This window comes from Pelobates fuscus, chromosome 13 (assembly GCF_036172605.1).
Source record: "Pelobates fuscus isolate aPelFus1 chromosome 13, aPelFus1.pri, whole genome shotgun sequence".
NCBI classification, from domain to species: Eukaryota; Metazoa; Chordata; class Amphibia; order Anura; family Pelobatidae; genus Pelobates; species Pelobates fuscus.
Window position 1 is genome coordinate 96,239,442 of NC_086329.1, and position 27,470 is coordinate 96,266,911.

The window sequence follows — 27,470 nt, forward strand, 5'->3', positions numbered from 1 at the left end:
GTCCCAGTGTTGCATACTCCCCCTCTGCCAACAGGGGTGATGTTCTGAATGCGCATAACTCCTGACATCTTGTGAGTGTACCTGTTAGCGTGTCTTCATACATGCTCATAACGATCTTCACTATGTACTGTTAATTTCTCTTTTATAGGTATAGACAGCGATTTCCCCTCTACCCTTTGTATACAAGTCCATTCCGATGCACTGACCACGTGATTGAAGAAAAAAATTTACTAGAAAATTAGTTAGCGAACCTTGCTTCAAAATGATCTAAGACCATATAATGTGAAATTACTAGTTCCCTATGTCATTGAGCTAGTACCATCTCCTATGTATCACGGCAGGGCATGGGTGGGTGATTTTACCTTTTACCAAAGTAACAATGTATAGGAATTTTAGCCTCAGCTGTCAATAAGAGGCAACCAATGCAGTGTTGCAGTAATGCCCCAGAGGACATCCGTTACACAAACAAAGCACTAAATACACCATTTTCTATCCCCGCCATGTTGGACGGAATTGACATTGACCACATGGAAGTGTAAATGCAACATTCAGTATGGCTGAGGAGCGGGTGGACTGGAGCTGCCATGGAGAGTCCTGTTTTGTTTTAAATCACTTGTATACTTTCTGATATAAAACTAGGGGCGAGTTGTAATATTAACCAGGCTGTAATGGTGATGTTGTTCAGCGTGCCTATTTTAACCTTGCCATATTCTGTGTGCTGCTGCTGTGGGAAGCCAGGGACTCTCACTCTGTGTTCTACTGCTGGAAAATGGTGCCAGGGGACTCCAGGCATTTTACCCAATTCAATAAGAGGAAATGGTTATAGTCATATTTTTTTTAAGGGGGAAACAATTAAACTAGATTGTCCACTTAGTGCATATATATGAGGTTTACTTATTGAACAGATTTTTTTTTTCCATGTGGTATTTTTGCTCAAGATTCTCCTGTTCTCAAAATGTACCTTTTTGGATATGCGTTCCTTTTTGTTTATAATGTCAGTAATCTCTTATTTTACATATTAGACATAGCTTCTGAAAATTAGTCTACAATAAACTAAACCAGTGTTTCTAGTCCTTCTAAATTTCCATTACCCTATGTACTAACAGTGAGCTCATTTCACAGCTAGGGGCTCCGGGGCGAAGTACTGCTCAGATGGATGGTAACAGCAGTCTGATATTTAGACCGCTCACTAAGGATGACCATGGAACGTGGGAATGCAGCGCAGCCAATAATGTTGCTAGAATCAGTGTTCCAACCTCCGTCTACGTGCTGGGTGAGGAGTTATTTCACATGATTTACATAAATTGGCTGCTTCCCAAATCTAACCTGGAAATGCTATGAATTCCTTTAGTAACCACCGGTGACTTTTAACTCTATAATGTTCCTATTTTTTGTTTGAACTTCCTTTTCTATGAGTGGTTAACGGCGGTTAAATTAAATATGATTTTCATATATATGAATATAACCATTTTTATTATAGTAAATTTATACCAGTGTTCAAGGAATTGTCCATTTCCGAAGACTGCAAAATATCTTGAAAAATTCTCCCACTTTTCTGTTGCAAAAGGTGAATGCTAAAAATCATAAACTGCGTCAATAAAAATCGCTACACATTCAGGAGTGAACGTTAAGGAGCAAAAAAAGCAACAGATTAAAAAAAAAAAATCTGACAAGTTTAATAAATTGTGCCATAATATTGCTGAATATTGGATTGAAAAGTGTTCGTGACACTTTGATAAATATCCCCCGTTTGCTTCTGTGTTTGTGTCCCTTCAACCCACATGTGAACTCCATCAAGGCTGTGGGTAAAAAACTTTGCGCGTTTGGTCTGATGCATTTCAATTCCTTCCAGGTACGAGCCCCCATGCAGTGAGCCGAATCTCTGCTCAGGCCTTGGTGTCTGCTGTTAATGTGTCCTGGTTGCCCGGATATGATGGAGGTTACTTCCAGAGGTTCAGCGTCTGGTATGCCCCACTGTGAGTCTCCCTGCTAACCTTACTAACCAACCAAAGACAACCATTCTGCTCAAAGCACCATGTGAAATCTCATTTATTTAACTACCCAATCTGTCCTCGAGAAAACACCGGGCTGTACTGTTCAACTGCTCTTTACACAAAATAAACAATGTTTTAGGAAATATAATTTTAATGGTTGATATGTGAAAAGTAAGTATGTTACCAACTGGGTCAGGAAGAACACAAGTATTTAGTGATTAATCTTGGTTAATAGCATGCAGGAAATGGATGGAGATATTTATTTAGATATATCTATAGAAACATTGTTAAAAATCATAACTAAAGAAAAAGAACTTTTATTTTCTAGTGTTTCCATATTTACATACTATGCAGCCTTTCTTCCATTTCTTAGACCGTTTGCGTTTAGCAGATACGGAGCTCTGTTTTGTGAAGCTCTGTTGTCTTGTGTTAATTGAAGGAGCTGTCCAGCTGGCTTCTATTGGTTGGATCAATGCCAGTGTTCTTTACAGCCACCAGTGTTCTTCGAAATGAAATGGCCAGAAACTGTGCGTGACGCATGCGGTCTTCATTGTATTTCATCGACACACAAGGCCCTGTGCTTGGTCTGATCACTGACCAGGATTTAATTGTATCTGAATCAGAGCTTTGATAGTCTGTACTTTTTATTAATTTATTCAGTACAAGCAGTAAGACTATTACGTTACTATGTTACCTCGTTGTGGCATTTGCTGTGTCCTAGAATACACTTTAACCTTCTTACTTTAGTTTTGATTTCCTTCAGGGGCTTCTCTGTCCATTTCATATGAAACAAAATATGGTTCTTTCAGTGGATCTGTCTCCTTTAGGGGTCTATGTATATTTTGCAAAGGCCCCAGAAGGTGACATCTCCGGTTAGAGTCTGGTGTCTGTGGAATGCAGTGCAAGTTAGTTTTCGTTACCTGTAGATGTCCCTTGCGCCGACCGCCATTTTCTTCCTGGAGCTCTTCCTCTGCTCTTGGCACTTCGTTTGCCAGGAGCCATGAGGGTAAAACCCTGAGGTCTATGAAGAATACCTGGAGATCACGAGAACCTCGATAGATCGGAATGAGCCCACAGATCTCCACCGTTTCTCTACTCATGTCAAGTTGGCCCCTTGTCTTATGGTGTCTTTGGATTGCATTTGAATTTCTGTTAAATTCCAACACAGTCCGCAACAATATTTCATAAAAAATATATCTTTATAAAACACTGAGTGACAGAGACGCCTTAAAGGGAACTTATCATCTGCAAAAGATGTGAGTGAGAAAAGGTGCTTCTATGTTGTGTACTAGACAAACGACCACCTAATATATTTATTTGAAGGAATCCCCGGGTCGAGTTGACCCCTATGTGTTGATTGATTAAAGATATTGTATGAAAAGTATGCACAACAAAAAATGCTATTGAAGTGCCTGGATTTACTGCAAATCCCCTTGCTTGCATTTTTATTTCTGGAAGCTCCGCCCAAATTAGGAAGTGGCTCAGCCAATCCTGATGCTTCAATTAGTTTTAGTGGAGCTGAGCTTAGCTCATAAACTCTTGCCAGTAGGGGTTTGAAGAACGTGTATTTCAGTACTTAACAGCATATTACCAGCTGTATTTTAGGCACTGTTTTTAACTGGGGCTTCTTCACACAGAGCTATTAATGAATATATTTTGCATGATCAGTAAACATTGAATGGCTGTCTGCCCGCTGTTTTATATGCAAAGTACAGGAGAATTTCGGCCTAACACACTAACTGACCTGCTTCTAGTTTTGCCTATTTCCCGTGTCCCTCGTCTACTAAACTAAAAGAAACTGAAAGTGGATTTTTCACCCGATTTTAAAAAATTGTAATTTAATTTTTAAGAGAATTTTAATGACATATTCTCACATTTTGTCGTGGAGATTGCTGCTAATGTTTTAATATTTTTAAAGTGATGGAATTCATTTACTAACTGCTGCAGGACTCGGCTTGATAGATGACACTTGCATGAAACAGTGGTTAAAACATGAAACTTTAAAAAAATTGCAAAAAAATTAAAAACAAAAACAACAAAAAAAATGTACACATTTTTATTGTTTTAAAAGTGATATATTGTAACAAACCATACCAGACACCCACACATTATGTGCAAATTGTGAGTTAGGTTACAATGATGCTGGGGTGGTTTTATTTATTTTTTTTGTTTTTTTAATCATCATTAGTTTTGCTACGTAATACTCTCTCTACTACTAACCCCCAACCTGCAATATTTATTTTGCCTTGCTGAGAGCTCAGTGCAGGAGATGGAGCACAGGGATTTTAGGAAAATACAGGAGTTTCAAGTCAGATAATTTTATTTATTTGTGTATTTATTTATTAAAAGAATTAGTCTACCACCAGCCTGGAGTGTCTCCTTAACATTGTTTTTAAAAAAAATGAAAAATCCAGTTTCTCTTCTCCCATCCTGCAACAAATACACAGGGTTATTCTCCAAAGTGTGAAATATCTGGGCATTCCAAGCAAATTTGACATTTTCGGCAAAGATATTCAGGCTTGGAGGATATTTCCAACACTTTTAGTATTGCCTAGAATTGTAAATTAACACCTTAGCGATTAACCCTTTATGTGTTTTAGTTTGATTATATTTTGTCTCCAATGTTCCTTTTTTCCTTGTTTGTTAGTTTTTAGATTTTTTAACTCTTTATTCTGCCTTTGATCATAGATCATTCATGGTTGTGGTTTCCCCGCAGGGTGAAGAGTATGACGCGTGGTCATCATGAGTGGCTGTCCCTCGCTGTAGCCGCTGACGCCAGTCACTTGCTGGTACAGAATCTCCAAGCGGACACTGTTTACCAGTTCAGCGTCCTGTCCCAGAATAAGCTAGGCAGTGGGCCATTTAGTGAAATAGTATCTGCTTCCCCTCTCAGTGAGTATACACGAACCAGTGCTCTCTGCGGAGAGATCTCTTCTCTTCATACTTTCCTCCTTCTTTCTCCTTCTCTCTTTCTTTCCTTGTCACTAACCCCTTCTCTCTTTTCATTTATTCTCCATTTTCTTAATGAGATCCCATCATGATAAATATTTAGTACCCCATTCACTTTTAACCGCATCAGTAAAAAAATAATTCTAAATATAATTAGCGGTATAGGTTCCTTGTTTGAAGCATTGTAAATAAATCACTAATTTGGTATTTACAAATTGCTTGCATTTAGACCTTCCCCCATAGTAAATCATTTTTAAATGAAATATAGTTATTTTTGCACATAGAATGCTGAATTTCCCTCAAGGATTATACTTTATGCATCATTTTGTTCCACCAGGATCTAATACTGAAATCGATAACAAATGCATAATTTACCACCCATACCTTGCAAACAGGTTTTTGTGTAAATTGCTGGCTATTATTATCCTAATGTGCTAAGTGCAATAATTCTAACACAGTGCTTAGAAGGAACATTTCATAGTTCAATGGCTCCTAACGTAGTCTACAAGGTCCATCACTTGTCAACATAACTGGGAAACAGCCTACTCAGACTGTTGATCTCTATTGAGAAGTTCTAATGCAGCTTAGCCATAAACAGGTTCTCATCATTGGCCAGCATATGGGCAGCATATAGTTGACATCCCTTATTCCCATTCTTTCTTTCTTATCTGTTCTATATCTTGACTAACCAATACTTTTGGCCTCTCTCAGGTTCCCCACCAACCACCTTACCCCCTCCTATCCCCACCACAGACCCGCAAGACATCTTGTCCCCTCCACGTTACCTATTTGCCAATGAGACGTCACGCGGTGTTCTGCTGCAGTGGGCTCCCCCTTTGCGTTTCTCTCTGCCCCTCCGTGGTTACGGCTTGGAGGGTAGGAGGGACGAGGGAGCTTGGGAACTGCTGGATGAATCTATTCCTACATCTCAGACCCAGCTACTTGTTCCTGGACTGGTTAAGGTGAGGCAGTTTTTGAGCTATGAGAGAATACAATTATATACAAGTCAGGGTAAGGTGAGTGTTTATTTTTCATGGTGATCTAGATGTTGCTAAAATATCAGCAAACAACATGTTTAACTAAGGAGTGCTCCCCGGAGTGTCTCAGATCAGACTGAGCCTTGCATGCATATAGTACAAGCAGTTGATATCCAAAGTCCCAACAAATGAGTTAAACCAAAGCCACATATACACAATCACACCTTACACAAAGTCTGTCCCAGGTGGTGGCCATCCCATGCAGCAAGCTACATCCCGCATTACAATCATTCCATGGGTTAAGCTATCTACCATGTGGGTCCCATCCTCTAGTAAGAGCTAATTACAATCTAGCTCTTACTAATCCTGGAGAAGCATCGCATAGAATTAGCTACATTCTCAGGGGAGAACCATCCCATAAGGTGAACTTTGTACTGGGGAGAGATCCATCTCATACTATGTACAGGGTGCACCATAGCACAGGGCAAGCAACATTCTTTGTAATAATCATTTAACACCAATTACAACCGACGATAAAGGTTCAAAGTTTATAAAAGTCAGGCTATATAGTATTAGACAGCCTTTTGGAACACACATTATAAAGGACAATACGTTGCAAGCCTTATTAGTGTGGCTTAAATTCAGTAAGTGTATGTGTGTATATATTTATAATGAAGTACCGTCATTATGTGTCATATAACCAAATGCAGAATATCCTTGCTGGGCTGGATGGCTGTATGAAGGGGATATAGGAACTTACTATTCCTGGTGATAAGCAAAACAGTTTGTAAAGATTCCCTCCATTGTGACTGTACGTTCTAAGAACCAGCACACTTACTGACCAAAATAAAAGCGGATACTGTCCCTTTAAGTTACACCTAACTTGGCTGACATTACTGTGCACATGGCAACGTACAGTGACCTCTGGAAGAAGGAGAGTAGTCCATTCATTTCAAATGTCTCTTTTGTAGGACGCTATGTACGAGTTCCGTCTCGTTGCGTTTGCTGGTGATTACATCAGTGACCCAAGTAACTCTGTAAACATCTCCACTGCAGGTGAGTGCGATATGGATCAATATATCTAGATTTACATGGTGTGTGAAAACGTTACTGTACCTGCAGAGCTATATAATAAAAAATACCACCCACACTGGGGCAAATTATTATCCCAATTACACCATGTGTTACATTGAATTTGCCACTTTACAGAGAGTTTTAGATGATTTGCGTAATTCATAACATAGCAGAAGCAGTGAGTTTGTAATAAGAAAATTATGCTGTGGCTAATTACTGCCTAATTAGGGTTGCCACTTGTACTGTAGTTGTCTTTTTAAGAATTCTGTGTTCTGCCCGGGCAGTATTAAAAGCTCACATCCTGTTCCTGAACATGATTAATTGTCTTCATACAAGAATCTACCGGGCAGAGGGACAGAAATCATCATTTATAGACATTCCCAAAAATTGCCAGTCTGTTAAGGCTGCTTGGCTTGACGTTTGCCTAGGTGTAACCAGGTGTAGAATGATTCTCTTTTTGCAGTCCCCTGTGTACTTTCACTAGCAGAACTACTGTCTCATCCCAAACAGATGATGTATTTTTAGAAGAAGGTGTAAAGATTAGTTATAGTCTGTATGCTCATTGTTGAACACATTTGCTTATGTCATAGACTCTGAAAGTGAATGCAAAAAAGTCTACTACATAGCACACCACAGCTATATCAAACGTGTTGATGATTTTACGTTGTGTGATTATACGGGGCATGCCAGTGATGTTATGTTGGAAGTGTATATATGAAGCGTGCCGGTGATGTTATGTTGTGTGCTTATACGGAGCATGTCAGTGATGTTACGTTGTGTGATTATACGGGGCATGCCAGTGATGTTATGTTGGGAGTGTATATATGAAGCATGTCGGTGATGTTACGTTGTGTGATTATATGGAGGGTGTCGGTGATGTTACGTTGTGTGATTATATGGAGGGTGTCAGTGATGTTGTGTGTGTGTATATATGAAGCATGCTGGTGATGTTATGTTGCTTGATTATGCGCAGTGTGTTGGTGATATGTTGTGTGTGTGTGTGTATATATATATATGAAGCATGTCGGTGATGTTATGTTGTGTGATTATACGGAGCGTGTTGGTGATGTTATGTTGTGTGATTATACGGAGCGTGTTGGTGATGTTATGTTGTGTGATTATACGGAGCGTGTTGGTGATGTTATGTTGTGTGTGTGTGTGTATATATATGAAGCATGTCGGTGATGTTACGTTGTGTGATTATACGGAGCGTGTCGGTGATGTCACGTTGTGTGATTATACGGAGGGTGTCGGTGATGTGTGTCTGTGTGTGTGTGTGTATATATGAAGCATGCCGTTAATGTTATGTTGTGTGATTATACGGAGCGTGTTGGTGATGTTATGTTGTGTGATTATACGGAGCGTGTTGGTGATGTTATGTTGTGTGTGTGTGTGTGTGTGTGTATATATATATATGAAGCATGTCGGTGATGTTATGTTGTGTGATTATACGGAGCGTGACGGTGATGTCACGTTGTGTGATTATACGGAGGGTGTCGGTGATGTGTGTCTGTGTGTGTGTGTGTGTGTATATATGAAGCATGCCGTTAATGTTATGTTGTGTGATTATATGGAGCGTGTTGGTGATGTTATGTTGTGTGTGTGTGTGTATATATGAAGCATGTCAGTGATGTTACGTTGTGTGATTAAACGGAGCGTGTCTGTGATGTTATGTTGTGTGATTATACAGAGCGTGTCGGTGATGTTGTGTTGTGTGATTATACGGAGCATGTCTGTGATGTTACGTTGTGATTATATGGAGCGGGTCGGTGATGTTATGTTGTGTGATTATACAGAGCGTATCGGTGATGTTACGTTGTGTGATTATACGGAGCATGTCGGTGATGTTACGTTGTGTGATTATACATAGGGTGTCGGTGATGGTGTGTGTGTGTGTATATATATATATATATATATATATATATATATATATATATATATATATATGAAGCATGTCGGTGATGTTACGTTGTGTGATTATATGGAGGGTGTCGGTGATGTTACGTTGTGTGATTATACGGAGCATGTCAGTGATGTTACGTTGTGTGATTATAGGGAGGGTGTCGGTGATGTTGTGTGTGTGTATATATGAAGCATGCTGGTGATGTTATGTTGCTTGATTATGCGCAGCGTGTTGGTGATATTATGTTGTGTATATATATATGAAGCATGTCGGTGATGTTATGTTGTGTGATTATACGGAGCGTGTTGGTGATGTTATGTTGTGTGATTATACGGAGCGTGTTGGTGATGTTATGTTGTGTGATTATACGGAGCGTGTTGGTGATGTTATGTTGTGTGATTATACGGAGCGTGTTGGTGATGTTATGTTATGTTGTGTGTGTGTGTGTATATATATGAAGCATGTCGGTGATGTTACGTTGTGTGATTATACGGAGCGTGTCGGTGATGTCACGTTGTGTGATTATACGGAGGGTGTCGGTGATGTGTGTCTGTGTGTGTATATATGAAGCATGCCGTTAATGTTATGTTGTGTGATTATACGGAGCGTGTTGGTGATGTTATGTTGTGTGATTATATGGAGCGTGTTGGTGATGTTATGTTGTGTGTATATATGAAGCATGTCGGTGATGTTACGTTGTGTGATTAAACGGAGCGTGTCTGTGATGTTATGTTGTGTGATTATACAGAGCGTGTCGGTGATGTTGTGTTGTGTGATTATACGGAGCATGTCTGATGTTACGTTGTGATTATATGGAGCGGGTCGGTGATGTTATGTTGTGTGATTTATACAGAGCGTATCGGTGATGTTATGTTGTGTGATTATACGGAGCATGTCGGTGATGTTACGTTGTGTGATTATACGTAGGGTGTCGGTGATGGTGTGTGTGTGTGTGTGTATATATATATATATATGAAGCATGTCGGTGATGTTACGTTGTGTGATTATACGGAGCGTGTCGGTGATGTTATGTTGTATGATTACACGGAGCGTATCGGTGATGTCATGTGTGATTATACGGAGGGTGTCGGTGATGTGTGTGTGTGTGTGTGTATATATGAAGCATGCTGTTAATGTTATTTTGCGTGATTATACGGAGGGTGTCGGTGATATGTTGTGTGTGTGTGTATATATATATATGAAGCATGTCGGTGATGTTACGTTGTGTGATTATACGGAACGTGTCTGTGATGTTATGTTGTGTAATTATATGGAGCGTATCTTTGGTGTTATGTTGTGTCATTATACTGAGCGTATTGGTTATGTTACGTTGTGTGAATATATGGAGCATGCATGTGATATGTTGTGTGTTTTTTTTTTTTTATTCTTTAGGAATGAAAGTATATCCATCTCACACCGAGCTCCCGGAGGTTCAACAAAAGCCTCTCCTGGCTGGCGTGGTGGGAGGAGTCTGTTTTCTGACCCTTGCCATTATCCTGAGCACAGTAGCAGCCTGTATGATGAACAGACGTCGCGTCAGGCGTCGCCAGAAGCGCAGACAGCAAGGTATAGTGTTTGGAGGGATGCAAACTTAAGGGGTGGTGGAGTGAGTGACTGGTATTAACGTGATCTCTCCATGGCTTATCCTGACTTGGCTCAACTATGTGGGTAAAAAATGTAATTTAAATATTCATACAGTTAACCCCCTCCCCCAATCACCAATGATTATATACATTAAGTCATGAGAACCCACAGCTATTTCTCTTCAGATTCTTGGTAATCTGCAGTAGCTGCAATCCAGGGGCCCAATTACATTGAACTTTGTCTGTGCAGGAGAACTTGTAAAACATTTTAAACCTCGGAAAATATATTTATTTTGCATAATAAAATAAATCAGAATCTGGTTAAATAAAAGTACTCTGTTTTAAACTTTGTCTTAAGGAAGAGGTTTTGGTGTATAGATCATGCTCCTGCAATCTCACTGTTCAATTCTCTGCAATTTGGGAGTTACATCACTTTGTTTATGCAGTCCTAGGTACACCTCCCTGCATGTGACTTGCACAACCTTACTAATCACTTCCTGTAAAAAAGACTGCTAAGGTTGACACTTCCTGTATTACAAATTCTGTTTAACGGAGTATTTCTTATCTCCTGCTCTGTTAATAGATTGTTAGACCCTGCAGGAACCTCCTATGTATGATTAAAGGTCAATTTTCAGAGCAGGAGATATATTTAAAGCACATAACATCTGATTGGAAATGAAACCATTTTGTTTTTATTCAGACTATGTGAGTCACAGCCAGGGGATTCAACTCCTAAACTCATTAAACTCCTAAATGGCAGAGAAACTTCAGAGGCATGATCTATACACCAAAACTGCTTCATAAAGCTAAATTTGTTTTGGTGATGGCTAAGGGACTACTATATCTTATGGCCTTTCTTTCTGAAGTGCTACGTCCGTTGAAAATATTTAGCATCCAGTACCCTATTGTTCTGTCCATGTCCAGTTGACTGTTAGCTTGCCTTTGGCCATAAATCAAGTTATATAGCAAGGAATTGGAAATTAACATTCTGTAATCTGGAAGAGATACCCATATGGCAAAATACTCCCTACAGATAAACACCTGAATACACTCTGGAAAAAAGAAAAAAACGTGTAAATTATATTTCCAGATTGTTATGAAGAATTGTATTATTCTATATAACAAAACGTGATAGTCTCTTTAAGACAGAAATAGGGCAGACACCAAAATCTCTTAAAACATGTCTGCGTATATTTATCCAAACTATTACAGTGAGGCATTATTGTGTTTGCAAGCGCACAATGGTAATTGATTTAATTATGCGCCTACTGGTAGATATTACTATTAGCTGCAAAGTTTGTACAGATCTGGGTTTCTGTGGTTGAGGATCAATGCTTGCTCAGTGCTATCCTCCCCCTCATGCCATATCAGTGTCATTGTTTGGTTCTGCGTGTGTGTAAACCATGCATGGCTCAATCATCTTGCAGAACATTTACGGAACCTCACACACCAATGTGCTTATGAGCCATAAAAATGTAATCTGTGAACAGTCGTGTGGAAAACATTGTTCTCTGAGTTTTATGAAAGAAGCTGGTAGTTTAATTCATGACTTTTAAGAAGGAAGTCAAATGCTTGATGTGCAGTTTGTAGGAGAAAGCCGATAGCTGACCTACACCGCCCATGGACCCCTGCTGTGCACCTGCTCATGATATGAAAACTTTTTTATTTTATTTGATTAATAGGGTAAGGCTGCAGTATGGACAGAAGGGGGTGCTCATGTAACAAAACAATTGTGAAGTGTGCACATTAAAGGGATTCCCAAAGCACCAGAATAATTGTAGCTTAATAAACCCGTTTTGGTTTAAAGATCATGGCCCTGCAGACTTACTACTCGATTATTTGCCATTTCTTTTAATTAATTTATTTCACACTATTTTCTGTAAAGTTAAATGTTGCAGATGCTACTCATGCGCAGCACATACTGAAAATGGCAATGCGCGTGTTTAAATACCACCTACCATTATACTTGGTACACTGGCTTTACCGAGACCGAGAATTTTGTGATTTAAGGTGTCACAGAACAGTAAGGATTCATTTGTTGAATGTAGGATGTTCAAACAAAAGGCACAAATGTATGATAAATGTGGGAATAACAGTCAGAGATAACATTTGCATCCCAAGTGCCACTAACATGAACAGGGCACGTTTGCTACCTATAGTTATAAAGAAAAACACCTACAAAAGATATTGTGTGCATAGATTTAGAGTCCCAACGTATAGTTTAGATTTGGTTTTGTACAGATAATGGTTTGCATTATAGTACTGATTATTAACACTGTTATGTTAGAAGTATTACAAACTCCATGTGGCTCAGTGAACAATTCATGTCTACACAGCCCTCATTAAGACATATTGAAATTGCTATGTTTTGTTTTGTTTTTTTTTAACACAAAAACATCAGGAAAATATTGCAGAGTCCTTTTCTATTGATCTTTACATGTCTGAAAACATCCTATAGGTCCAGCTGAGCTAAGGATATATTCAGACAGCAGATGTACAGAGTGTGATGAGAGGGCGTGTCATAGAAACACAAAATGGCTGCATACATGCAGGGGTTTCATTTGACAAATTACTTCATTTTGTATATTTAATTAAAAAAAAAATAGAAAAGTGCAAAAATATTTTCCTTACAACATTGTTTCTGGTTATGTATGTGGCAAGAGGAATGGTCACATCTGAGAAATAGTATTTTTGAATTTGTCACATAAAAAGTAGACCTTTTTTTCGAATGTCTGCCATTGCTAATTCACCTTGTGCCAACCTGGTTGAAAGGTGGGGATTTAACAAATTCTGGGACACTTGCACAGCAATAGTAAATCATGTTTGTTTGCACAATCTCATTGTACGGGACATTCTTGGTAAAAGTAAATTTAGCTAAAATGATTTATTGGTGCATTTTCTGAAGGCAACTGTCACATCAGCATTATTTTTACATAAAAGAAAAATATCTAACAAAGACAATAACTACATGTGAAATATAAAATGGCACACTTACCTGATGTGTTTAAAACTAAAATCTCCACTCGTATTTTAGAGTTGAGTTACAGGGTTTGTTCCCAGTGGCTTAGACTGAGAGCCCTTTAATAGCTAAATAACTACTGCTGTTGAGAACATTTACCCTTTGTACTCCAAAAAGACATAGGTTTGGTATCCGGTATAGGCTTGTTAAACTAGTGAAACTGCTTTGTGTGTCCTCTACCATTCATTAAGCTTATAGAATCCTTAGAAATAAACATGTTTGTTATTACGGATTAAGTCTTGTTGGTGCAATTTTGCACATGATACATGTAGACACTGGTCATTAGAAGACAAAGGTCACATTGTCACAAGTTTTTTTTCCGTCATTTGATCCCTGTTGTGTTCTCATAACCTTCCAGATACACCAATGGTCTTCTCACAACCCAAGAACGCTTCTCCTTCACAGTAAGTGTCTCCCTGCTCATGATGTCACTTCCTGTCCACACATCTCATGCCGTGTGTCTGTAGCTTGTTCCATATTGGTCTCCCCTACGCTTTACGCTTTGGCTTTCCTTGTGTGGATCCAACCACTAAACAGACACTGGGGTTACCAGATTGCAAACAGGTCCAGGAAATATTGTATTGAGAGGTTTTGTGTAGGCAAAATGTATCAACTGGTCCTCTCGAAAAATATACTGCTGACCTCTCGCATCCAAAAAGTATCTTAAAAATTCACCAATCCATTGTTTTTGCAAGATTCAGCTGAATACAAAATGTAACTGTTGAGATTTGTCCACCTGCCAGATTAAATTACCTACTCCATGGAATGGTGTTGGCCTGACCAGATTGGTCCTGATAAATGGGTGGTTGGATCCAATCTCTGCTTGATGGCACCAGCAAGCATTATGTTTGACTGGGGTCCGATCCTTTCCTGTGGAGATCTCGAGTGCATGGCATCACATTCCACCCATCAGATTTTCACTAATTATCTAGGGAGTGCTCTATAGCATGGTAAGATTAAGTCACAGATAGGAAATCAAGTAGAAAAAATGCTATTCTCAATCTATAGTAAATTCTTATATTCATAGAATTATATCCTATGAAATATATTTTAAATAGCATTTTAACAGTTGTACATTTTCATCATCAAAGTTTTTTTTTGTTTTTTTTTCAATGTTAAAAAAAATAATCTAATAGACATTTTCTTTTATTTCTCAGAAATTCTCATGGTTCTGGCAGCCCCGACAGTCTCATGAGAGTCAAACTTCAAGTATCCCCTTATGAGAGTTTCCGGAGATCTATACAGTTAGGAGACAAGTCTGGAAATGACCTGATGTTGGGCCATCGGGGCAGTACAAGTGGAAAGTACACTATTTATGAGAGCCATGTTGGAGAGTCCATACCATTGGAAAGAATAAGTCGGGGACCCGATGGGCGTTTTGTGGTGGAGACAGAGACACAACCTTCCAGAGGGAGCATCAGAGGCTTCCCCTATGTGACGGAAACAGACCTCTACCCAGAATTTAATGCCAGGCACTCATCAGACCTTAGCCAGTGCTCACAAGCCAAGACATACCTGCAGGTTTGCCAGCTTTCAGATAGGAGTGCAGAGTCATGTTATGATGAGGTGAAGATGAGACCAAAAGCAGCAGGTCAATCACGCAAAGAGGCTCGAGATTCTGGCTATCGCCAAGGAAGGTATTTTGGATGCAGTAGCAGCCCAGTTGATGAGGCCAAACCCTTCAGAATTCCAGATATCAGTCCCGTAACATCTTCAGTGACTCTTCCTTATGGTAAGGTGGAGGAGCCACGATGCAGAGAATCGGCTCACCTTGAAGGTAATTTGGAGAGGACTATTTCCACACTCAGGGGTTCAGATCATGATGTTTTCTCAACATTAAACAGTGTTTTAAGACCACCTTCCTCAATGCTGCAGCAACCCCTTGGAGTCAGTGATCAAGTGAGCCAGATGAGACACAGCTTGTCGACTCAAAGTGGCATTCTTCAATACCTCAGCCTTCCTTTCTTCAAGGAGATGAGTGTGGATGGAGACTGGCCTGCTGAAAATGAAGAACACCACAATGGAACCTCTGAGACCAGCTCTTCAGAAGCTACAGAGCAGGAAGCCACAAAAACAATGAGTCTGGAAGATAGGACTTTGATGGACGTAGATGGAACAAGCGGAGTTCGGAAGGAGGAGATTCACTGCATTCCCCACAAACTGTTACCTCTTGAATACTTGAACAGTAAACAAGAGCAGTTGGTGCCTATCAAATCTTATCTAAAACCACCAGAGCCTAATCTGGGGCCTGCAAAGGCTGTTCTGCCTGGCAGCCTGCAATGGACACATCCTCTAGAAAGCACTGAACGTTTAAATGTAGGTCAAAGAGCTCACTGGGGTCTGGGTGAGCTTCCCATGGACAGTAGAGTTGAGAAACCTCTCTCTTCTCACTGCAGATGTCCTCTGAAGGACCAACCTCTATCAGTGTTCACAGACTTCCAGGCCTTGGAAAAGCAGAGGCTGCCAGTTGATAAATCTCTGTTTCTGCACGGCTCGGAGAAGGTGATGAGAAGCAGTCTCACCAGTCAGAGCAGTGGCAGAGGGAGTGTCTCTTTCTTAAGGCCCCCCTCATTGGCACAATCTGTGGGGGGCAGCTACCTCAATTCACCATTAGGTGAAACCTCCAGCTGGAACAGTGGTGGGGGGTCCCAGGGCTCTAGTGCTGAGGACTACAGACACAGAAAGGACTCCTTATTGGCCACCATAAGCAACAGGTGAGGTAGGCTGTTGATCACTGTCCACAGAAACAGCTGCTGGTTACTGTCCCTCTATATATTGGAGAACGTATACATGCATAGAATGACCTATACATATTACTTTTTAATCTAGTGAAGGAGGTATACAATACAGAACAAAATATAGTGTCCCCAACGTGAAAGGAACACTATGGTGCCAGAAGGGCCTTGGTGCTACCCAATGTAAGTAGTCAAACTGGTTTGGGTTTGATTTCTTACCTGGGGCTCGCCATTTGCTGCTCCCCGCCTCCACTACTTCCAACAGAGAGCCAGAAGCACTGTGAGCTCTTATGAGCAAAACCCTGCAGTGCTGAGCTAGCTCATTGCCTGAGTGTCAGCTGATCGCTCTCAGCCCATGAGCTAAACACTGCTCCTCTGGGCCTAGTTCAGACAGAGAGCTTCTAGCTCTCTGTTGGAAGAAGTGGAGGCAGGGAGAGGACCCGGCAGACCCCAAGTAAAAAGGCGAACTCTTCTAAAATTATTGGATTACTTACAGTAGGGCTCACTAGGGCACTGCTGGCACCATAACTACTACAGTAAGCTGTAGTAGTTACGATGCTTGGGTTGTTTCTTTAAAGATTGAGCAGTGCAAAGAGATGTTACAGAAAATGTTTGATAACTAGTTTGTTACAATACAGTATTGTGTCCAGAACTAAAATTGTAATTCATTTGGCAAAGCATCATGAGAGTTGTAGTCCTGCAACAGCTGGAGATCTGCTTTTCTAGTGTAGAATGCTCCTAACTCAAGCCTTTGAGTTATACTTTCTTCTCGTTAAACTTCAGAGAAGGAAACCTCTCCCCAGGGCTAATATTGGTGCATGTGATGTCATGCAGGTAGGACGTTGTGATGCAGGTTTGCGGGATATGCAGGCAGTATGACTGCTACACATGGCTTTCCTATTGATGCAGAAACCGCAAGCCTAGAGAAATGACTTAGGGGTTTATTCACTAAATACTACATTTTAATGAATTGAAAAAAAATGAACTGTAAGGTAATACTGGCAAGCAGTGAATATAGGTCAGATGGAGATATTTTTTTCAAATAAACTATTTTTCCCTACCTTTTGCCATTTCGAGTTTCAGTTCACAGCAAATCAGTATTTAGTGATTAAACCCCTCAGACATATTATAGACTTGTCAAATATACATTTGAATATGCAACTGTTTTATATTTATATATATATTCAACGCATTGTTGCAGTGATGTTACTAATGCAAGGGATTCTGGGTGGGCATATGCAAATTAGTTCAAAAATGTGATTCTTTGTTGAAACAATTTGCCTATACCCACCACCCAGAATCCTTTGCAGTAGTAACATCACTGCAAATCTGAGATTTCTGTGGGAAAAGCAAGTCTTATGGCTTGTCTGGTGTGCAGATCTATGTTTAACAATGTATTGACTATCCACATACTTCAGGGGTTTTCAATCACTATTTTTCCCCACCATAAGGTTCTTGGTTATATAACTATATTTATGAAAGCTACTTTAATAACTAAATGTTCTGAAACCACGTGATCCATCACTCACTGCAAAACTGTTTAGGACTACACTTCTAACAAAGATTTCCACATAACTGAGCTTATAACTCTTATCGTATTCCATAAATTCATGTTGTATATCTCCACATTTAAAACTGCTCAACCTTCCCCTGACTTCATAACGCCTGATTAAAGGAACACAAACATGTATTCCAAACCCTATAGTGTTAACCCACCATTTAGGTGGCTTGCCCCCCCCTTAGCTCCGTTATAAAAGTTTAAAACTCACTTTATTTCCAGTGCCGCTTAGGTCTGCCGGTGCTGGCCCCGCCCCCTTGGTGACATCATCACAATTGCCCATTTTAAGCTAATCCAATGCTTTCCGATAGGAATTGGAATTTGCGCTATATGTCTGTTCAACCGTAATTTACCTCTTTCATATTAATTGCTCCCACCCTTATTATATAGAATTTTGTTCAGGAGAAAAGGGGCTTTCATTTCATATCAAATATTTATATATGAAACATAATTTATTATTAATAAAATAAAAAAAACTGAGAATTTTTTTTTTTTTAATTTGTAGTTCCGCCTCACATTTTTGCTGTAAATGTCATAATACTGTTCGTTTTTACTGCACAAAAATGCACATATTTGTAATCAGCGATGTCTCACGAGTACAACAGTATCCCCCATTAACAGGTTTTATGGTGTTTTGGAAAGTTACAGGGTCAATTATAGAACGTTCCATTTTTAAATAGAAATTAGGCAGATTAGTAATGTTACCTTTGAGACGGTGTGGTAGCCCAGGAATGAGAATTACCCCCATAATGGCATACCATTTGAAAAAGCAGACAAGCCAAGGTATTGAAAGTGGGGTATGTTTAGTCTTTTTTAGTAGCCACTTAGTCACAAACACTGGCCAAAGTTAGTGTTCATATTTGTTTTTGTGTGAAAAAAGCAAAAAACTAATATTTGGCCAGTGTTTGTGACTAAGTGGCTACTAAGAAAGACTGGACATACCCCACTTGCAATACTTCGAGTTGTCTACTTTTGCAAATGGTATGCCATCATAGGGGTAATTCTCATTCCTGGGCTACCATACGCTCTCAAAGGCAACATAATCAATCTGGCAAATTTCAATGTCAAAAAAATGAAATGCAAGCCTTATATGTGACTCTCCAAAACACCATAAAACCTGTACATGGGGGGTACTGTTATTCTCGGGAGACTTCACTAAACACAAATATTAGTGTTTTTAAAAAAAGTAAAACATATTACAACAATAATATAGTCCATAAAAGTGCCATTAGTTTGTAAAAAAATGCAAAAAACTTCACTTTTACTTAAAATATCATCGTTGTAATACAATTTACCAGTTTGAAACACTAATATTTCAGTTCAGCGAAGTTTCCCAAGTAAAACAGTACCCCCTATGTACAGGTTTTATGGTGTCTTGGAGAGTTACAGGGTCAAATATAGTGCTTGCGAATTAAATTCTCTGCACTTTCTCCCTGTGTTGTCAGGCATGTCAATCAAATTTTAATTAATAAAATCACATAATTATGTTAAAAGATTATTTAACCCCTTAAGGACCAAACTTCTGGAATAAAAGGGAATCATGACATGTCACACATGTCATGTGTCCTTAAGGGGTTAAATATACACGTAGAATTTTAATATACCGTATATACTCGAGTATAAGCAGAGTTTTTCAGCACATTTTTTGTGCTGAAAAACCCCAACTCGGCTTATACTCGAGTCAATAGTCTGTATTATGGCAATTTACATTGGCAATTTACATTGGCAATAATACAGACTGGGGCTGTGGGGGCTGTCAGAGAGTTTACTTACCTCTCCTGCAGCTCCTGTCAGCTCTCTCCTCCTCCGCGCCGTCCGTTCAGCACCTCGGTCAGCTCCCACTGTAAGTCTCGCGAGAGTGTGAGCTGATAGAGGTGCTGAACAGACCAGCGCAGAGGAGGAGAGAGCTGACAGGAGCTGCAGGAGAGGTAAGTAAACTCTCTGACAGCCCCCTCCTCCCCCCACTGAACTACCAATACCACTAGACCACCAGGGAAGGAGCCCCCCTCCCTGCTATGTATAAAGCAGGGAGGGGGGACGAAAAAAAATAAAATTAATAAATATTACTAATAAAAAATACATATTCAAATAATAAAAAAAAAAAAAATAATAATAAAAATTAATCATAAAAAAATATTAAAATAATAATAAAAAAAAATTGCCCACACACACACACACTGCATTCATACTCACACACATACACACACACACTGCACTCATACATTCATACACACACTGCACTCATACACACACACTGCACTCATACACACACACTGCATTCATACACACACACTGCATTCACACACACACTGCACTCATACACACACTGCACTCATACACACACTGCATTCATACATACACACACTGCACTTATACACACGCTGCATTCATACACACGCGCTGCACTCATACACACACGCTGCATTCATACACACACTGTAAATAAATATTCAATTAATATAATTTTTTTAGGATCTAATTTTATTTAGAAATTTACCAGTAGCTGCTGCATTTCCCACCCTAGTCTTATACTCGAGTCAATAAGTTTTCCCAGTTTTTTGGGGTAAAATTAGGGGCCTCGGCTTATATTCGGGTCGGCTTATACTCGAGTACATACGGTATATGCATTTATAGGTATTTAAATTCTACGTGTATACTAATGTAATCTTTTACGTAATTATATGTATTTATTTATTATATATATATATTTGCGGTTACTTGTATTTTATATATATATATATATATATATATATATATATATATATATATAGAATGTCATTCTAAGTGTATTTTGTTACATATATATATATATATATATATATATAACAAAATACAGTTAAATGAAATTACATATGAATATATAATATAAAATTTTGTTTCAATATTTTATTTATTTTATTTATTTATTGTAATTATACATATATATATTTATATAATTGTGTATATATCTTATATATATATATATATATATACATATTATATATATATATATATATATATATGTAACGTCATTCTAAGTGTATTTTAATATTAATATATATACTAATATTAAAATAAACTTTGTATGACGTTACATATAATTTAATTTAATTTTACACATGTTTAATCATTTTTTTTTACACTTCCCACCAGCAGGGGGACTGATATTTTAGACAGTCCCCCTGCTGGCAGATCCACAGCCAGCTATAGGGGGCCATGTGATCGCTCTTTGAGAGCGATCACATGGCCCCCGGGGGCCTCATTTGCCAGGGGAGAGCTGCCTGGGCTGTCAGGCAGCCCTCCAGAAGAGGATCGCGGTGGAGGTGAGTACATCTCACCTCCTGGGGGCTTAAGCTGTTACGGCGTTCTATGCCGCCGCAATGGCTTTAAAGCCCTTTAAAGCTGGGACGGCATAGAACGCCGTGACGGCATTAAGGGGTTAAGCTAAAGTTGTTCTGGTGACTATAGTGTCCCATTAATGCAACGTTAAAGTAACACTCCAAGCACTGTAATAGTAATGGTGCTGGGTGTGCCTTGGTGTCCGACCATTGTAAGTAGTCTTACATAGTAGGCCACCGTGCATTGCTACCCGCCTCCACTACCAAGGCCGAAGAGCCAGGCTTTTCTCTCAGCAGGAACTTCTATTAGTGTTACTTCCTGCTCTAGTGTTTATGGTGATTGGCGTGTTCCTTTATAGTTGCTTCATGAAATCAGGGGAAAATTGAGCAGTTTTAATTTATTTACATAAGAGATCAGTGAATATCTGTTGTCTACATCAGGGGTAGGCCACCTATGGTGATGCATGGCCCTCAAGGCTGCTAGAGCCAATCAGTTCCGCCCCTGGTGCTATGACCCTGGTCTGAGGGCTAAAGGGGGATGTGTAAACTGCGCCCCATAACAGCTGGGGTGCCGCACAGCTCACACGCAGAGACCAGCAAATACCAGCTAAACTGGCCGCATGGAAGGGGGAGGGGCTACTGACATTTGGGGCGGGACCAATCCGAGAGCAGGGGCGGGACTTAACACAGCCCTCACCCGCTACTGTTACTACTGCACATGGAGGTGCAGCAAGAAGAAATCCCTGCTCCTCCACCTAACAGGCTCCAGGGAAGGACTTCACTGAATCCACTCCTCCAGCCCACACTATCTGTAAGTAAGAGTGTATGTGTCTGTAACTGTCTGCCTGTAACTGTGTGTGTATGTGTATGTAACTGTCTGCCTGTAAAAGTGTGTTTGTGTGTAACTGTCTGCCTGTAGCTGTGTGTGTAACTCTCTGCCTGTAACTGTGTGTGTGTGTGTATAACTGTCTGCATGTGTGTGTGACTGCATGCCTATAGCTGTGTGTGTTTACCTGTCTGACTGTGACTGTGTGATTCTGCCTGTAATTGTGTGTGACTGTCTGTCTGTGACTGTGTGTGTGACTGTGTGTGTGTGACTGTCTGCATGTAACTGTGTGCGTGACTGCCTGTAACTGACTGTGTGTGTAACTGTCTGCCTATAACTGTGTGACTGTAACAGTGTGCATGTGACTGTCTGCCTGTGACCTTGTGTGTGACTGTATATGTGACTGTCCTCCTGTAACAGTGTGCGTGGCTGTGTGTTACTGCTTGTAACTGACTGTGTGTGTGTGTGTGTGTAACTCTCTGCCTGTAACTGTGTGTATGACTGTCTGCCTGTAACTGTGTGTGAGGGGGTGCAGGGATTTTGTAGAAGGGGGCAGGGGTTTTAAAAAGTTTACAAAGTTGAACACATTTTAAAAATTTAGTAGGTGTTTTTTTTTTCCATTTTGGGGGTGGGGGTGCAAAACCCAGACTCGCCCCGGGTTCCACATGCTCTAGGTATGCCCCTGCCACAAACTACTCATGATTATATACAATGTAGCAGCCCACATACACACAAAGATGCTATAAAGCAACTGCAGAAACTATAAATAACACAAGCAGAATATGGCAATATACATAGCTCACTTACAATATAGGACCGGCACGCCAAGGGACTAAAATATTTTATTTTGGCACTGTACTACTAAAAGGTTGCCTACCCCTGATCTTTATATTATGTGTATTTACTGTATGTAGATCACTGTACACAGTTCCAACATGTGTTGTTATAGCAGTATTGCAGCCTGGATCTGACCACTGAAGACGTTATATCGGCATGGAATGTCCTACATGATTTAGTAGTACTTTTGCTATACAACCATGATCTCCTGCAACAAGTGGGACATTCCATTTTGAATTTGGATATGTATGACACTATAGACTGCAAATCCATCATGAAGGGTTAATTGATTCTACATTTTGAAAATCCCTGTGCTAACTGAACTCAATGTCTATTAAATGTTTACCTAGATCTTAAGCCAGCATCAGTACCAGATCAAACACAAAAAACGGTTGTAGATAGTCCGTCTTTTTTGGGTGGTTCAGACCCCTTTCTCCCAGCCTGAAGAAGGTTCATATATATTCTGAAAGATTCCCACATCTATCCATGTCACAAAAAGAAGAGGTTTAATGAAATTACAGATATGACAATATTTATTTTAAATCGCATAATGCACATTTTTGAATTTGCATCAAAATGTAAATAAAAATCTATTCAATGTATATTCCGTAAGCCGTACCCACTAATATTTTGACACCACATGTAAACTCTATTTGCTTTGCCCAAGAAGGAATACATCCGTGGATGAAAATTACGAGTGGGACTCAGAGTTTACCCTAGAAGCTGACCTGATGGACGCCCTACAGATATACCGCAGCAGTAATGGTGGACGACCAATCTCCACAATTGCCTCTGAAGAGGTGGAAAGGCAAAGTAAGTGGTCTAGATCACCTGATGAACATGAAATTCTGTGTTCCATGTTGGGAAGGGGAGTACAGTTTACAAGATAAACATATGTCGAGCTGTGACATAGGATCTCAAGCCAGATAGATGGGTCTGAGCTAAAGACATAGACCCCAAAATGATCCAGACTGCGAACCATGGCTTAACCTGATCGATACGAACTTTGGGATTAACAGTCATAGAGAGCTGTAGCTGGCTAATCTCATACATCAAACTATGCGCCAGATTCCCAGGCATGGAATAACATACACTATGTTTGTTTTTTATTACATGTTTTTTCCAATTTAATGATACATCGGAATATATCTCCATCTCCAGTATTTATCACATCTTGTAGGTGACTTGCAAACTGTGCCCTGGCTTATCGGAACAGGCTTTGTTATAAAACATTTGTTTTATTAATAGTACTGGAGTGTTGTAAGGCCCCCTTTACTGTAAAAGAGAGCGGGTTTCCTTTAATTTAGGGGAAACAGATTACTGTCCACCGCTAGTGATAATCTCCGGTCCATGTTATAAAGTAATATTGGAAGGAAGACGTACATGGTAAATGGTACACAGCTTTTGCAATGCTTCTAGCAGAGACCATTGTATACAGTGTTTCTCAGTGAGAAGCTTTGAATCACTTTTAGCAAGTGCTCAAAGCAAGTAAAGAAGATTCACAGCCAAGTGGGTGCAACGAATGTGCCTTATAAAAGTGCAGATTTATCTCAAAATAAAAGAAAGAGAGAGAGGACACTGGTTTAGAGGTTTGGAGTGTTCCTTTGAGATCCAATTGCCATTTCCGCTTCTTACAGAAGCAGTTTTCATTTGTAAATATAACAGACTTTCAGTTATTCACTAATCTCTGGGTTTTAACAAATTAAATCCAAATGACAACATTTAGGCTGAATTGAGCTGGGACTATAGCGAAGATGGAGAATTTTTCCAAAGTATGTTTGTTTTTTTGTGTTTTTAATTCAAAATTTTAGTCTGAATATTGGTGTTGTAATTAATTCACGCAAATTCTGAGTCTATTGAATATCTCTGTTACTGAAGCCCATCCTCTCTTACTGCAACTTATTTTTATCCATAGGTGCAAAGCTTCCTTTAGAGGCAGACTCTTCCCCGGCTGGATCGGGGTCAACGGACGCCCTGGATTCCCACCACACGCAGGTGCTGTCTAGCCCGGAGGAGCGTTGCGCCGCTCTGAAGGAAGAATTTTTAGAGTACCAGAGACGCCGGCGAGCGGCAATGAAAGGACACAGAAGAAGCAAAAACTATTCAGAATGTTATGAGCAAGCGACACTGTTATGACGTCCTTCCTGATGCGCAGTTGCGCACTACAAGACCAGAAGGGACACTGTAACTGGGCAGGCATTGCCAGGTGGATTTTACCCACTTTACTGGGTATCAGGTTTACAAGGGACCTGCTAACTATACATCAGGGTTTCCAGATCAGCCAATCAAATGCTTACTTACAGCTCCCGAACATGGCGCAGTCAGTCCCCATATGTCTTTGTGCACAATCAGACAGGTTTCTAGCCGTACCCAGATCATTTTACCTCCATTTTGGAGAAGTATCACTAATTTCTCTTCCTATATAGGTCTCTGCAATAAAAAGGCCAGAGAACTAAGTTTTAAAAGATCCAGCTGGTATACGTTAAAGGACACTAATGCGTAAACGTAAGGTGTTCTTTTACAAAAGCACACATTTAGAAAAGAGAATTTTATGTAAAAGTTATGGATCTGCTCTATCTTTTACTTTTATCCCTCCAGGAATGGTCCATTTTACAGCAGAGGGGAACGTTGATTTTTTTCTTATTTGTGTGAGTTTTTTTTTTTTATTTGTTTCCCTGATAAAGCCACCAAGCAGTCAATTTGAACATAGAAAAACCCCTGTGTCTCTCCTTGCAGATATCACTCTCTCTTTTCTTTGTTAGTGGTTCCCAACGCAGTATTCAATGTACACCAACTGCCCAGGATTTAGGTATACTAACCAAATCTGGACCCATGGTGAGCTTTGATGACTGGATTGGTGATTACTGGCCAACAGTCCAAGCCTTCCTGCTGCAGTAACGTATATTAGAGGTACATCTCGTATGCTTTACCTATGTTTTTAATATCTGTGTGTTATTTTGTATATAATCATTTACTATTTAGGAATTGTGGCCCATAAAAAACGGAGCTCTCATCATGTTTTTAATTTCAACGTTTAAGGAAAAAATGTGTTGGATAAAAACCTTCCATTTAAATAATGACGCAGAAAGTACTGTTTTGAGCAAATTAAAGGCTGCCCAGAGTGATTTCACGAGTCAAACTCTGTGATACTGCAGTAAGTGCTTCTAGTGGCTGTCTGTAAGACAATCACTAGAGGCAGTGTTAACATGTTTGAGATTGCAGGGTTAAGAGGACAGGGACACTGCACCCAGACCACTTCAATGAGATGAAGTGTTCTGGGTGCCTATAGTGTCCCTTTAATACAGCTGTGTCATTTTAGAGTATTTGATAACATATAATCTCTATGAAAAGCTAATTCGGCTGCATAAACATGAGACAAAGTAGGGATTTTGGTTAAAATGTGGCAATGAGCGTAGTTTCCACCTTCACTTGCAACAACTGATGGGAACATATATTCTCAAGGACTAAATGCTGATGCCATCGTATTGTACGAGAATATCTACAGAGAATCCCATAGATCTTCTCGCTCTTCTTCCTTGGTGTTTTGTGTGTGGAATGTGCACTTTTTAAAAAAATTTATAACACGCACATTTATCCCAAAATGTTTTTGGCTGTTTTAGTGGATGACATCACATTTAAAGAAAAATAGATGCTGCTTAAAATAGATACATTGTAAAATGCCATATCTTATTCGCCATAAAATGCACCAAAATAGATATCTTCTAATACAATAAAACAATGTCTACAACTGAACAGGTGGCCGATATTTCTTATTTGTCCCAAAATAAAATAGCTTACTTCAATTCTGTGCATATTTGTATGCACAGAATTGCAATAGTAGGCTGAAAGCGGTCAGCTGACACTGTCAGCCAATGAATAGCCGGTGGGATTGAAATTCGACCTCTGCAGTTGCCAGATGTTGTCATTGGCCACAGGAGGACCCTCAGTGCCTGACCGTGACCAGGATAAGAGTGCAAATTGTTGCAAAACGTTTTGCCCAATTACCAGGAAACGAGGGCAGGGTGCTCCTTACACCATAACCACTACAATGGGCTGTGATTATGTTGATGCTTTAAATAACCATTACGCAGCACCAGTACATTTTTTTTTGTCTTTTCTGTTTTGGCACAGTCTGTGTACAGTTTATCTGCTTAGTGGATTGCACTTTTTTTTTTTGTATTATTTTAACCTTAAAAATCCAAAACTTTATCCTATTGGGTCTCTTGCAAGATCCAGTGTTCCTATCAGATTTCATGGTAATGATTCCCATCGGCAATTTTATCAAAACACATTTGTTGAAGACTACATTGTAGTTTTTTCAGAGATCACCCATACCAACTCTTTAAAAAATAAATCTAAACCCACTATTACAGCTCATTATTGCCACCAAACAAAACCATGATGGGAGCTTCCTTTAATCTTGAATTATATCTAGTTTTAAAATAGTAATGAAGTCAAAGCCCTTAACCCCTCGCATGCCATGGGGTATAACATGTCTGACGCCTTTCATTAGGAATATCAGATCCACTATATTTTCTTTTACACATATCACTGCATCCTGCTGCAGGATGGCGCATGAAAAGTGCTGCCCTTTGGGATCCCGGTCTTGAGAAATGAATTTATTTTATGCAGCACTCTTCATGTGCTGGCCATCAGTATGTAGAAGTGATGTATGTCTAAGAATATAGGGTGTGTCCG

The 27,470-nt window shown here is 39.6% G+C and overlaps 1 protein-coding gene across 4 annotated transcripts in view; it reads left to right on the forward strand.

Annotated features, from left to right (window-relative positions):
• IGSF9 (immunoglobulin superfamily member 9) overlaps positions 1 to 26,882 on the forward strand; it is a 134,707-nt gene extending 107,825 nt beyond the window's left edge. For 2 of the 4 annotated variants that reach the window (XM_063439848.1, XM_063439849.1), the window contains exons 12-21: positions 1,123 to 1,273; positions 1,853 to 1,976; positions 4,711 to 4,886; positions 5,655 to 5,905; positions 6,892 to 6,976; positions 10,290 to 10,463; positions 13,858 to 13,903; positions 14,657 to 16,213; positions 23,443 to 23,585; positions 24,688 to 26,882. In XM_063439848.1, the coding sequence (XP_063295918.1) occupies positions 1,123 to 1,273; positions 1,853 to 1,976; positions 4,711 to 4,886; positions 5,655 to 5,905; positions 6,892 to 6,976; positions 10,290 to 10,463; positions 13,858 to 13,903; positions 14,657 to 16,213; positions 23,443 to 23,585; positions 24,688 to 24,908 (2,928 nt within the window). In that variant the 3' untranslated portion in view covers positions 24,909 to 26,882. Of the gene's footprint in view, positions 1 to 1,122; positions 1,274 to 1,852; positions 1,977 to 4,710; positions 4,887 to 5,654; positions 5,906 to 6,891; positions 6,977 to 10,289; positions 10,464 to 13,857; positions 13,904 to 14,656; positions 16,219 to 23,442; positions 23,586 to 24,687 lie in introns of those variants that run through there. The other 2 variants (XM_063439850.1, XM_063439851.1) reach the window with 2 other exon arrangements.
• Positions 26,883 to 27,470: the final 588 nt, after the last annotated feature.